The 14356-nt window shown below is 53.2% G+C and overlaps 1 protein-coding gene across 4 annotated transcripts in view; it reads left to right on the top strand.

Annotated features, from left to right (window-relative positions):
• LOC306891679 (NLR family CARD domain-containing protein 3-like) overlaps positions 1-14356 on the top strand; it is an 87753-nt gene that overhangs the window by 68414 nt on the left and 4983 nt on the right. For 3 of the 4 annotated variants that reach the window (XM_079452143.1, XM_079452141.1, XM_079452142.1), the window contains one exon: positions 11087-11260. In XM_079452143.1, coding sequence (XP_079308269.1) covers positions 11087-11260 — 174 coding nt within the window. Of the gene's footprint in view, positions 1-970; positions 1176-1498; positions 3267-3582; positions 3757-11086; positions 11261-14356 lie in introns of all 4 variants that reach the window. The other variant, XM_079452146.1, reaches the window with a different exon arrangement.

Here is a 14356-nt window from a genome sequence, read left to right as displayed (position 1 = left end):
TGGTATCTCCACTGTATTCCCCCCTATGGTGGGAAGTGGTCTCCGTAGCGCACGTCCACATTGAGGGAACAGCGCTTACCCAGTAGCCCTATGGTACCGGACGGCTTCTCGTTTAGAGAAACAAGGCCTCCGTCTGTGGTGGCCGAGAGCAGGGTCTACTCATCTTTGCCAAGAGCTCTGGGAGCCCCTGCCTGCCCACTGGAAGGTTACAAATTTCGCGATAGCGCTCACGTTTGGCTCGCCCAGGCCGGTCAACGTCGCTTCGCAAGAGATTGTGACGCGGCTTAGTGCTGTGGCGTTTTCAATAGGAACCCCATCTGTCGGTTCGACAAAACGTCGAGAGACCGACAGAAAGGGAACGTCTCGGTTACGTATGTAACCTCTGTTCCCTGATGGAGGGAACGAGACGTTGTGTCCTTCATGCCACAACACTAGCCGTCCGCTGCAGCAGTCGTGAGATGCTCTCAGGCTCCTCAGCACAAAAGGTGAATGAATGAGCACGCCGGCTCCCTTTTTATACCCGGATATCCGGGGGCGGAGCCCGGCATGCAAATTTCATTCGCCAATTTCATTGGCTTTTTCAAAATAGTCAGAAGATGATAGGTTCTCAGCGCCGAACCCCATCTGTCGGTTCGACACAATGTCTCGTTCCCTCCATCAGGGAACAGAGGTTACATACGTAACCGAGACGATCTCCTCCGTGAGATATGTGGGACCGGTGCGCGCACAGCTGATTCCAACTATCACTCACGCCACCGGCCCTGCCTCACGGCTCTCGTCGTGAATTAAAGAAAATATGATTTTGTTTGTGTAGTTTTAATGTGTGTTTATAGTGTTTAAATGTGTTACATGTTTCATGAAATGAGGTTCAAGCAATTTAGAAAAAACTGTGTTCACTAAAATGAGCATTAAAACCTTTTTCTGCCCTCATAAGAAAACAAAATCATGTGTGTTTGAACAATGTTTTCAGGAGCTTGAGGACAAACTCATCTCTCTGATGAAGAAAGAGCTGAAGATCTTCAAGAGTCTACTGAGTCCAGATTACCCATCATGCTCTGAGAGAGAAGAGGAGGATGATGAAGATCAGATCAGAGTCAGAGAGATGTTTCTGAAGATCACACTGAACGTCCTGAGGAAGATGAAGCAGACAGACCTCGCTTACAAACTACAGACCAGTAAGAGCTCTCAGTCATGTGACTATGACATCACTTTACCTTCAGACGAACAGACACAGTGTCTGTATTTACTGATGATTATTAGTAAAAATACATTTACAGTTAATAAATCAACAGAATAGAACCATGAAGCTTTTTGTGTTCATCTAATGTCATGATCATCAACATCTTAAAACACTTTTAGGTCAAATATAATAACAGATTTGGCAAAAATATTAATTTGGTTTATAAATAAGAAAAATATACATGTTTTACATGAGTACAATTTAGAATTTTCCCAATCGTATATATGTATTTTTATTTACATTCCCTTTGTTTATCAGAATTTGCCCCTTTATACATGAAGAAACACAAATCCAGACTAAAAGAGAAATTCCAGAGAATGAATGAAGGAATCTCAAGTCAAGGAAGCTCAACACTTGTGAATGAGATCTACACAGAGCTGTACATCACAGAGGGAGGGAGTGAAGACATCAATAATGAACATGAGGTGAGACAGATTGAGACGGCATCCAGAAGATCAGAGACACAAGAAACACAAATCAAATGTAATGACATCTTTAAAGTCTCACCTGAACTAAACAAACCCATCAGAAGTGTGCTGACTAAAGGAGTCGCTGGAATTGGAAAAACAGTCTCTGTGCAGAAGTTCATTCTGGATTGGGCTGAAGAAAAAACAAATCAAGATCTTCACTTCATATTTCCACTTCCTTTCAGAGAACTGAATCTGATCAAACAGACAAATATCAGTCTGATGGATCTTCTTCATCAGTTCTTCACAGATACAACAGAACTGAGATCGACAGACTTTGATGATTATGAAGTTGTGTTTATCTTTGATGGTCTGGATGAGTGTCGTCTTCCTCTAGATTTCTCAAAGAATCCGAGTTTGTTTGATGTCAGAGAATCAGCGTCAGTGGATGTGCTGCTGACAAACCTCATCAAGGGGAATCTGCTTCCTTCTGCTCTGATCTGGATCACCTCTCGACCAGCAGCAGCCAATCAGATTCCTCCTGAGTGTGTTGATCTGATCACAGATGTACGAGGATTCAATGACCCTCAGAAGGACGAGTATTTCAGGAAGAGAATCAATGATGAGAGTCTGGCCAACAGAATCATCACACACATGAAATCATCCAGAAGTCTGTACATCATGTGTCACATCCCAGTCTTCTGCTGGATTTCAGCCACTGTTCTCCAGAGAATGTTGAGTGAAGCAGAGAGTCCAGCACAGATCCCCAAGACTCTCACTCACATGTTCACACACTTCCTGATGTTTCAGATCAAACTGAAGAGTCAGAAGTATGATGGGAAATGTGAGGTAGATCTTCAGCAGGCTAGAAAGAGTCTTGAGTCTCTGGGAAAACTGGCTTTTCAACAGCTGGAGAAAGGGAACCTGATCTTCTATGAGGAGGATCTGAGAGAGTGTGACATTGATGTCAGAGAAGCGTCAGTGTACTCAGGAGTTTGTACTCAGATCTTCAGAGAGGAGTTTGGACTGAACCTGGGGAAGGTGTTCAGCTTTGTGCATCTGAGCGTTCAGGAGTTTCTCGCTGCTTTATTCAAGTTTCTGTCATTTCTTCAGAAAACATCAAGACCCTTCAGCAGATTTAGATCAAATGTAAGTGATTTACTGAAGAGTGAAGTGGACAAGGCCTTACAGAGTGAGAACGGACACCTGGATCTTTACCTCAGATTTCTTCTGGGTCTCTCACTGGAGTCCAGTCAGACAATCTTACGAGATCTGATGACACAGACAGGAAGAAGCTCTGACAGTAAACAGGAAATAGTCGAGTACATTAAGATGAAGATCAGAGAGAATCTCTCTCCAGAGAAATCCATCAATCTGTTTCACTGCCTGAATGAACTCAATGATCATTCTCTAGTGCAGGAAGTACATACATATGTGAACAGAAGACACGAGTTTAGTCTTAATGGAGTCCGTCTCTCTCCTGCTCAGTGGTCGGCTCTGGTGTTTGTGTTACTGAACTCAGAAGAGAAGCTGGATGAGTTTAATCTGAGGAAATATGATCCATCAGATGAAGGTCTTCTGAGGCTTCTGCCAGTGATCAAAGCATCCAGAACAGCTCAGTGAGTCATTTACCTGCAGTTTCACCTGAACATCTAACAGTCCACATTACTGTAGTTAATGTCCTACAGAGACACAATAAAACATGATGGAATTGTTCACTGCATCTATAGAGTGAGAGCTGCTCTCTTGTGGCTTTTTTCTGATTTTCATTCATTACTTTTTTATTTATAATTGTATGTCAGGGTTCAGTTCTTGCAATGATTCTCTATCAGGTGCAGATGTTGCTTCAGCTCTTGTGCAGCTGATTCTCATTGTTCAAACATTATCTCTTCATGTGTTTATATCTTCACTGTTATCTTGTTATTTCTCTTTCAGTCTGAGTAACTGTAATCTGACAGAGAAAAGTTGTTCATCACTGGCGTCAGTTCTCAGATCAAACTCCTCAAGTCTGACAGAATTGAACCTGAGTCTCAATAATCTGAAGGATTCAGGAGTGAAGCTGCTCTCTGATGGACTGAAGAATACAAACTGTAAACTGAAGACATTACAGTAAGAAAATCCTTAATACATACACAAGTTTAACTTTATTGCTTTATGTAAATAGAGGTCTTCATAAATATATCTTTAAGAAACTCAACAGTGACTGTCAGTCAATAACTCTCTTTCCCTTTCTGTCGGTCTCTCGACGTTGTGTCGAAGTCGACAGATGGGGGTTCGCCCTTGAGAACCAATCATCTCTGACTATTTTGAAAAGGCCAATGAAATTGGCGAATGAAATTTGCATGCCGGGCTCCGCCCCCGGATATCCGGGTATAAAAGGGGAGCCGGCGTGCTCATTCATTCACCTTTTGTTCTTCGGAGCCTTCGCATCTGATGACATTCTTCGAATTGCCGGTTTCTACGACGCGGTGCAGCGGAGATTCCCCTGGGCGTCCTGGCAGTTCCTGAGGTATTTTTCTAAAAGAGCAATTTCCTCAGCGTGGCATTGCCCGCTGATCTCTTGGGTGCAGTACACTTATCGAGGACGGGGACGGACACGGTGGTTGCCGCAAGTGTTCGGGGGTCCGACCACTGTGGCAGCCTCGTGGATTCGTCCTGCCCGCACGGCGCGCGGATGGCTATTCAGACGTTGCGTCACTGCGCGCGGATGGCTAGTCAGACGTTGCGTCACTGCGGGCGGACGGCTATTCAGACGTTGCGTCATGTTGGCTATGTTCTGTCAAGAGCAAGCCACCACCTCGTTTGCTTCCCGTTCTGTGACCGCAGCGGCTACGGCCCTGCCGTCAGCGGCGGCGAGCAGCGAGGGTGATGTGGGGATTATCGTGAGCGTTAATCCGTCAGCCGGTCGGCTCGCGGACCGCTCGCGCCCCGTCTCGCTTGTTTAGCAGGTCCCCAAGGATGGTCCTAAGCCATCTTATTGCTCAGCCACGCACTCGGACACGAGCCGTGGAGATGAGGTGTCTCTTGCAACATCGGAGCGCGACCTGCTGGCATCAGACTCTGGCGATTCCCTGAAGCTCCCTCCCTCGGGAGGTCGAGCACAGGTGAGAGCAGACATCAAGATGTCAGCCATGCTCGCTCGGACCGCCGTGAGCGTCAGGTTGCGGTGCAGCCCTTGTGCTCGCGGCTGGGTACTCGCACATTGGGCCCGGCTCAAGTGCCAAGTTTTACCGAGCTGCATAAGGAGTTCAGTAGGACCTGGAGCGCCCCCTTCGGCGCGCTTCCGTCTAGCTGACTCTATCGCCCTCTCTTCCCTCGGGGCGGGGAGGCAGCTAGGGACTATGTCAATGCACCATGGGTGGAGCATGCAGTCGCGGGTATCCGCAGACGGCGGCCACCTGGGGAGCTTGACCTAGGCTCACCGTCCAGGGCATGTAAGGTCTCGACATCGCTGGTGTTGAGGCTGGCAGTGCCGTGGACCAAGCTGCCTCCACTCTTACGCCATGGCCACCCTGCAGGCCAGGGCGCTAAAGAGAGCCCCACGGGGTAAGACCGACCCAAGTAGTGCCGCCGCCGACTGGCCCTCCGGGGACCGCGGTGGCAGCGCAGGCTGGGTCGGACGATGTCCACATCAGTGGCCCGGAAAGATGCCTCGGACCCAATCTTGCGCAGGGGGGCGAGCTCGAGAAAGGCCACTTTCCCGACTCCCCTCTCGCAAGGTCGGCTGATTGGTGGCGCTGTCAAGGACTGCTCCAGCAGCCTTTTGACAGTGTAGAAACAGACCGGCCTGCTGTGACCCGGCCGCCTTTCGGCCGTCGAGGTCTCGCACGTGGTCTGCCCCCAGCAGCCCTGGCCTTCTCCAGCGTCGACTCCGGTTCCGGTGCCCCCGCAGGTGGCCCCCCGGAGGAAGACGTCGAGAGAAGGACCACCTAGAGAGATTGAACCATCGGGCCCGACCCAGCCTTGGTTGCTGGATGGTCGGAATGGGGCGGTCCCTGCCGTGTCCCAAACACCTTCTCACAAGGAGGCCTTCTCACAAGGAGAGGTCTCTCTCTGGGTCCCACTTGCAGCCGCTCTCACCCTCTGAAAGATGGTGTTCGGCAACTCGACGTTGCGTCGTGGCGGCACGCAATGACGAGTATAAAGCAGCCCTCAGCACTCTCGCTTCGACGGTGCGTCGAGCTGCGCCATCACCTGGCAGGTGATTTAGCGGAGCCGTTTCCCCCGGGGGGAACAGCACTGCTAGTCATTGAACCAACCCCCGCGGGTTGATGAAGTAGATCGCAGCCCCCCCTGTGAGGTCTCTGGGTGCTTGGTTAGCATTTCAAACCATCACGGTGGCTGGGAGTGTGGTCCGTCTCGGCATTTGATCCAGCTCGCCAGACCTCCGCCGGACTTCAGGCATCCTCTTGTTCCTGTGCTCCAGGCCGGGGCTGCCACCCCTCTGGCGAAGGCGATCGAACCGTCCCCTCGGCCGAGATGTCCAGTGGCTTCGACAGCCGCACTTCATCATCCCCAAAACCAGGGGTCGCTGCATACCTTGAGCAGCACCTTGAGCAGGCTCCTGGGCATGGTGTCCTCGGGGGTGGCCTGTCCCCCTCGGGTTGACGCACATGGGACCGCGACAGCACTGACTACAGAGATGAGTTCCCTGGAGAGCGTGGCGCACTGGCAGTAGGCGTATCGTCATTACGCCTGCTGCCGTCGCATCCTAACCCCGAGCAGGTCTTGAGGCCGGTCGTGGAACGACAGACGCCTCCCTACGGGGTGCGGGTGCGGTGTGCAACGGGCGCGCAGTGTCGGGTCGCTGGACGGGCCCCCGCCTGCGTTGGCAGATCACTGCCTTCAAGTTGCTAGCTGTCCTGCTTGCACTGATGAGGCTCCGGCCTCTCGTGCAGAGCCAGCATACTGGCCCGGACAGCACGACCGGCGTAGCGTACTAAACCTCAGGGTGGCATTCGCTCGCTGCAGTCATCGCAACTCGCCCAAAACGCCTCCTCCCGTGGAGACAGCAGGTGGCAAGGCCCCTGCAGGTCACACGCCCACCGGGTGTCCTGAACCAGACAGCCAAGCGCTCTCTCGTCAGTTGACACCCCGTGGGAAGTGATGACTCCACCCCTGCGGGCTGGCCTGGGTGTGGTTTGGGCGGGCACAGGGGGACCTGTCGCCTCCCTGAACACCTCCCAGTACCGCTGGGCATTCCTTGGATGAGGACCCCCTCGACACGGAGGCCCTAGCGCGCAGCCTCCAGTGGAGACAGCAGGTGGAAAAGCCCCGGCATGTCACACGCCCACTGGGTGTCCTGAACCAGACAGCCAAGCGCTCTCTCGTCAGTTGACGCCTCGTGGGAAGTGACGACTCCACCCCTGGTGGAGACAGCAGGTGGCAAGGCCCCTGCATTTCACACGGCCACCGGGTGTCCTGAACCAGACAGCCAAGCGCTCTCTCGTCAGTTGACACCTCGTGGGTAGTGACGACTCCACCACTGCGGCCGGCTTGGGTGTGGTTTGGGCGGGCACAGGTGGACCTGTTGCCTCCCTGAACACCACCCAGCGACGCTGGGCACTCCCTGGTCGAGGCCCCCCCTCGACACGGAGGCCCTAGCGCGCAGCTGGCCGCGGGACAAGCGGAACTACGGTTCCCCCAGTGAGCTTCATTGCGCAGGTCCTGTGCAAGGTCTGGGTAGGGAGTATCAAGTGCTGCTAGTTGCGCCTTACGGGCCCAACTACACTTGGTCCTCGGAGCTAATACTCCTGACGACAACTCCCCCTGGCCAAATCCCCTGGCGAAGGGCCTACTCGCAGGGGGTGGACACGTTGTGACATTCGAGCCGGACCTCTGGGTCTGGCTCCTGGATGGGACGAGGAGTTCCTGGATGACCTACCCCCCTCAGTGGTGGAGACTGTCACTCAGGCAAGGGCCATGCCCACAAGGCTGGATGCCTTTAAGTGGTGCCCCTTCTCGTCCTGGTGCTCTTCTCGAGGAGAAGACCCGCGGAATTGCTCGCTCAGGAACGTGCTGTCCTATTGCAGGAGAGGCTGGGGAGTAATCTCCCCTTCCACATTGGAACGTGGGTACCCGCTGTCGCGGTTATCACGTACCAGTTGCTGGTGAGCCTCTGGGGCGGCATGACCTGATTATTAGGTTCCTCCAGGGCGCGAGGGGCTAAGGCCTCGTCCGCGCCCCGTACCCTCTTTGGACCTTAAGGTGGACCTTTGGGTCCCCTTTTTTCGGGCCCTGCCGAGAGCCCCTTCCTCGTTCTGCGAGGGAGGTTGGCTCTCCTGCTGGGGCTCGAGTCCATCCAGAGGGTGAGGCACCTGCAAGCATTCCGTGTCCACCGATTGCCAAAATTCAGGCCCGGTGACTCTCACGTGATCCTGAGACCCCGGCCGACTTACGTGCCCAAAGTTCCGCCGCCCCCCTTTTGGGAACTAGGTGGTGAACTTGCAGGCGCTCCCACACCGGGAGAAAGACCCAACCTGTACGTGAGGTGTCCAGTAAGCGCATTGCGCCTCTACTCGAACCACACGGAGGGCTTCAAGGCCCTGAGCAGCTCTTGTCTGTTTTGGAGGTCAGCAACGGGAGTGCTGTCTCCGAGGAGAGTTGTCGCGCCGGATCGCACACGCCGTCACTACAGCGTGCCGATCCTAGCCCGTGCCCATTTGAGTGACGGTACACTCCGCTCGGGGTGTGGCCTCCTCGTGGGCATCGGCTCAGTGCGCCTCTCTGGCAGACATCTGTAGAGTTGCGGGTTGGGCTACGCTATACCTCGCAGAGGCTTGCAAACCTCCGTGGGGAGTCGGCAGCTCGAGTCTTGCCAACAGGTGAGACCAGCAGTCGTGGGGCGTACGCCTGCGCATAGCGCCTTTCCCCTTCTTAGGTGGATCAGTGCGCTATGGGCTGCTTCCCTTCTTTCCCCAAGGGTGAAGAATAGGCAGTCCGTCCTTCCATCAATAAGCACTCAGGGCGGCGGGCTCGGCGGAGCAGCCCTGCCGCCTATGGCCGGGTATCAAGCTGAGTTATTACATATAGCTCTAACCGGACCTAGTGCCCCACACGTAGTAACCCCCCACTAGGGTGGTTCCGTCTGAGATGTCGTCATGAGATGGTTCCCCACGTGGCAACCCATGACCTCCCCCAGGTGGACATCCACCTTGCGGCATTCCGCACATACCTCCCATTAGTTCTCCCCTATTTGGTGAGACCATGTTGGTGTCTCCACTGTATTCCCCCCTAGGGTGGGAAGTGGTCTCCGTAGCGCACGTCCTCATTGAAGGAACAGCGCTTACCCAGTAGCCCTACGACTGGATGGCGCTCGCCAATGGGGCCGTCTGAGTTGGCAGAGGGCAGGGGCTACTCATCTTTGCCAAAAGCTCTGGGAGCCCCTGCCTGCCCACTGGAAGGTTACAAATTTCGTGATAGCGCTCACGTGTGGCTCGCCCAGGCCGGTCAACGTCGCTTCGCTAGAGATTGTGACGCGGCTAGTGCCGTGGCGTTTTCAATAGGAACCCCATCTGTCGGCTTCGACACAACGTCGAGAGACCGACAGAAAGGGAACGTCTCGGTTACGTATGTAACCTCTGTTCCCTGATGGAGGGAACAAGACGTTGTGTCCTTCTTGCCACGACAATAGCCGTCCGCTGCAGCAGTCACGAGATGCTCTCAGGCTCCTCAGCACAAAAGGTGAAGGAATGAGCAAGCCGGCTCCCCTTTTATACCCGGATATCCGGGGGCGGAGCCCGGCATGCAAATTTCATTCGCCAATTTCCTTGGCCTTTTCAAAATAGTCAGAGATGATTGGTTCTCAAGGGCGAACCCCCATCTGTCGGCTTCGACACAACGTCTTGTTCCCTCCATCAGGGAACAGAGGTTACATACATAACCGAGACGATATCATGGTTCTGTCAGGTTTTTCTAGTCTTGGGGCAGGATCATGACAGTATCAAGTGTTTTGTGTGGAGAGAAACACATTATTGGCGGTCACGACATAATGTGCTTTCTCTCAGGTCACGTCTTTGGCTCCGCCCCTCTCCTTCTCTGCTCATGCTTGTCCCGTTAGTGTTCATTCCCTTCACCTGCCCTGTGTCATCATCCTTGTTAGTCCACATGGAAGTGGATTGAGCGTGGACCGAGGCAGTGCCGGAGCTGGACCACCATAGTGGAGTCGATGGCACATGAGATCAAGTCTAGTCAGGTAGGACTGAAACAGAGAACATAAACAGATGAATGGCAGCCTCAGTGGCCGTGAGAAGGCGGTAAGAGAGTTCCCAAATGGCCTCCATAGCCGTGACAAGGTAGGCACAGAGTTCACAGATGGTCTCCATGGCTGTGATGGGACAGGACATGGGTGGATACTACCCATAGGTGGATACTACTGAAACCTCCGAAGGTTCTGTAGCAGTTGCCGCCCCTCCCCAAAAAAGTTCTTTGGGGTTTCAACACTGTCCTCTGCCTCTCCCACAGTGAACGGAGAGTCACATAACATCACTGCATAGTCGAAGATGTCCCTTAAACTGCCATTAAACTCCCCTCTAGGTAACCATGACCTAATTGGGTCATTGAGTCCGAAACGGAACAAGTCCTTAAACAAAACTTTGTCATAGAACTGTACTTGATAGACTATCTCTAAGAAATTTTTAACATACTCCTCAGTAGATTGGCCTCCTTGACGAAGGTGTAATAGCTGATCGACTGGGTCAATGATAGCGCTGGATAGTTGACATGCTGACCTAGAAGTGGGAACAGACATCTCAGTAACGAGAGGGTACCGGGCTGCTGGATCCTGGTATGGCGAAGTCTTCTGTAACATAGAGTCGGAGACGTTCGGATCCATATGCAGTTTTTTATTAATAAGAAAGGTCAAACAAGCAGAGATCAGAGAACAGCGTCAGGGAATATCCAAAATCTATAACACTAACAAGCCGAGGTCAGGGCAGGCAGCAGAGAATCACAGTCAATATAACAAATCCAAGATAATACACGGAAGGAACAAACACAGGGAAATGCTCGGAAATGTCAGACAGGCTAAACAAGACTTCACAATCATTGAGAATCCAAATACAGTAAATATAGGGGAGTGGTAATGTGGAACACCTGGTGGTGATTAGCATGGGGTTATGGGAAATGGAGTTGGAATGGACACAAATGCCAGAGGCCTGAGTGAAGTGCCCTCTACTGGAGTTCATGGGCACTCCAGCTGACAATCGTGACAGTTTGGGTTCTGCTTTCCGCATATCCTGACACTGTTGATTTAGATTCATACATATTCATTCATGCGATTATTGTAGCTATTATTTAAAATAATTTCATTTATTAACACATTATTAGGACATCATTTGATACATTGATGAATACTAATCGAATAATATATTAAATAATAGTACTATTAATATTTGTCTAAATGTTATTGTCATTATATCATTTATTTTTCTCTCTTCAGTCTGTGTAACTGCAGTATTGGATCTGAAGGTTGTGTTGCTCTGACTTCAGCTCTGAGATCAAACCCCTCACATCTGACAGAACTGGATTTGAACTATAATAATCCAGAAGATTCAGGAGTGAAGCTGCTCTCTGATCTACTGAAGGATCCACACTGTCAACTACAGACACTACTGTGAGTTACTGATCTAATTATCATTTTGTTATAAACTCACTTTTTTAATAATCACAAGTGACTGTCGAGTATTTTTGCTGTTTATGTTTTGCTGTTTCACTCTTGTTCTTGTGTAAATTTGATGTAGTTGACAGTGGCGGCGTTTCAACAAAACCTCGGTTATGGCAAAATTTCCTCCGGCCAAACAACAGCGATATTCCAAAGTAATGTCACCATAAATGATACCACATCATATCTAAACAAATCCTTCACAAGAATCCCAACCACTGAATGAATGCATGAACCTCCTCCCCGGGGTCCCCCCCACGGCGAGGGAGCCGTACTGCCAGCCATCGAACCACCCCCCACGGGGACAATGAATCAGATCGAACCTCTGGTCCCCCTGTCTCGGTCCCTGGGAGCCTGGTTGGCTCTTCCCAGACCAGCACGGTGGCTAGAGAGAACCATCCGTCTCGGCTATGCAATTCAGTTCGCCAAGCGCCCACCCAAGTTTCGGAGCATCCTCTTCACCTCAGTGGGAGGGGTAGATGCTCCCGTGCTTCGGGCTGAGGTCGCTACCCTTCTGGCGAAAGGGGAGATCGAGCTCGTCCCTCTGGCCGAGATGTACTCTGGGTTTTACAGCCCGTATTCCATCTTGGACCTGCATACCCTGAACAAGCACCTACACAAGCTGCCGTTCAGGATGCCAACGCAGAAGCGCATTCTGACGTCCGTCAGACGTCAGGATTGGTTCATGGCGATCGACCTGAAGGACACGTACTTCCATGTGTCCATCCTCCCTCGTCACCGGCCGTTCCTGCTGTTCGCTTTCGAGGGACAGGCATATCAGTATCGCGTCCTCCCATTTGGTCTGTCCCTGTCTCCACGAGTCTTTACGAAGGTCGTGGAGGCCGCCCTCACTCCCCTCAGGGAGCAGGAGGTGCGCATACTCAACTATCTCAACGACTGGCTCATCTTGGCACACTCGCGAGATCTGTTGTGTATACACAGGGACCTGGTGCTCCGGCACCTAGACCATTTGGGGTTGCAGGTCAACCGAGAGAAGAGCAAGCTCTCCCCCGTGCAGAGCATCCACTTCCTCGGTATGGAACTCGACTCTGTCTCCATGACTGCACGGCTTTCTTCCGAGCGTGCCCAGTCGGTGCTGACCTGCCTGAGGAACTTCAGGCAGCAGCCAGCGGTCCCACTGAAACTTTTTCAGAGGCTCCTGGGACACATGGCGTCCTAGGCGGGGGTGGTCCCCCTCGGGTTGATGCACATGAGACCGCTACAGCACTGGCTACAGAGCAGAGTTCCCTGGAGTGCGTGGCACTTCGGCAGCAGACGCGTCGCGATCACGCCCTTCTGCCGGCGCACCCTAACCCCATGGACCTTTTTGCGAACAGGGGTCCCTCTTGGGCAGGTTTCGAGGCGTGTCGTGGTGACGACAGACGCCTCCCTGCAGGGTTGGGGTGCTGTGTGCAACGGGCACGCAGTGTCGGGTCTGTGGACGGGCCCCCACCTGCGCTGGCATATCAATCGCCTAGAGTTGTTGGTGGTGCTGCTTGCACTGAGGAGGTTCCTACCCCTCGTGCAGGACAAGCACGTGCTGGTCCGGTCGGACAGCACGACTGCCGTGGCATATATCAACCGACAGGGTGGTATTCGTTCACGGCAGCTATCACAACTCGCCCGACGCCTCCTCCTGTGGAGCCAGCAGGTGACGAAGTCTCTGTTAGCCACTCACATCCCGGGCGACCTGAACCAGACAGCCGATGCGCTCTCTCGTCAGTCGACGCCCTGGGGAGAGTGGCGGCTCCACCCCCGCGCAGTCCAGCTCATTTGGGTGCAGTTCGGGCAGGCACAGGTGGACCTGTTCGCCTCCCTGGACACCACCCATTGCCCGCTTTAGTACTCCCTGACCGAGGCCCCCCTCGGCACGGATGCCTTGGCGCACAGCTGGCCGCGGGACAAGCGGAAGTACGCCTTCCCCCCAGTGAGCCTCATTGCACACGTCTTGTGCAAAGTCAGGGAAGAGGAGCATCAAGTGCTACTAGTTGCGCCTTACTGGCCCAACCGGACTTGGTTCTCGGAGCTAATGCTCCTTACGACAACTCCCCCCTGGCCGATTCCCCTGACGAAGGACCTTCTTTCTCAGGGGAAGGGCGCGTTATGGCATCCAAGACCAGACCTCTGGAACCTCCATGTCTGGCTCCTGGACGGGACGAGGAGATCCTGGGTGGTCTACCCCCAGCGGTGGTGGAAACCATTGTACAGGCTAGGGCCCCGGCCATGAGGCGGTTATACGCATTTAAGTGGCGCCTCTTCTCGTCCTGGTGTTCTTCTCGTTCTATCTAGCCTCTCCTCTTCCCCCCACTGGGTGAAAAGTAGGCATTCCATCCATCACTAAGCACTCCTCGGTGGCGGGCCAGGCGGAGCAGCCCTGCCTCCCTTGGCCTGTTTCTGAGCTCTAGCAGTGGCTCAAACAAGGCCTAGTGCTCCACACGTAGTAACCCCCCCACAGGGCGGTTCCGTCTGTTGTCTTCTCATGAATGGCTCTCACTCGATGGCCCGTGACCTCTCCCAGGTGTACTTCACCTGCTCGCGACACCCTCTCGTGTCTGCATGTTTCCCACGTGCTCTCCCCTATCCGGTGAGACCGTGTGTGGATCTCCACTAAAGCTCCTCCCTGCGCTAGGAAGTGGTCTCCGTAGCGCGTTCCCTCAGGGGGAAATGACGCTTCCCAGTGGCCCTTACGGTGCCGGGCGGCTTCTCGCTGTTAAGAGAACTAGGCCGCCGTCCGTGACGGCCGGTGGAAGGGGCTCCTATCTTTTGAAGAAAGCTCTGGACTCCTTCCCTTCCACTGGAAGGCAATTCATGCTAGCGCTCACGTCTGACACGCGCGAGGAATTGTGACGCGGCACAGCGCTGTGGCATTTTCTGAGGAACCCCATTCTGTCGACACAACGTCGAGGGACCGACAGAAAGGGTGTCCTTCATGCCACAACGCTGGCCGCCTGCTGCAGCAGTCGGGGCACGATCCTCAGGCTCCTCAGCACAAAAGGTGAATGAATGCAGCACGCCGGCTCCCTTTTATACCCGGATATCCGGGGGCGG

This window comes from Barbatula barbatula, assembly GCF_947034865.1.
Source record: "Barbatula barbatula genome assembly, chromosome: 3".
Classification (NCBI taxonomy): domain Eukaryota; kingdom Metazoa; phylum Chordata; class Actinopteri; order Cypriniformes; family Nemacheilidae; genus Barbatula; species Barbatula barbatula.
Note: the sequence above shows the minus strand (reverse complement) of the source record. Positions and strands in the feature narration are given on the sequence as shown.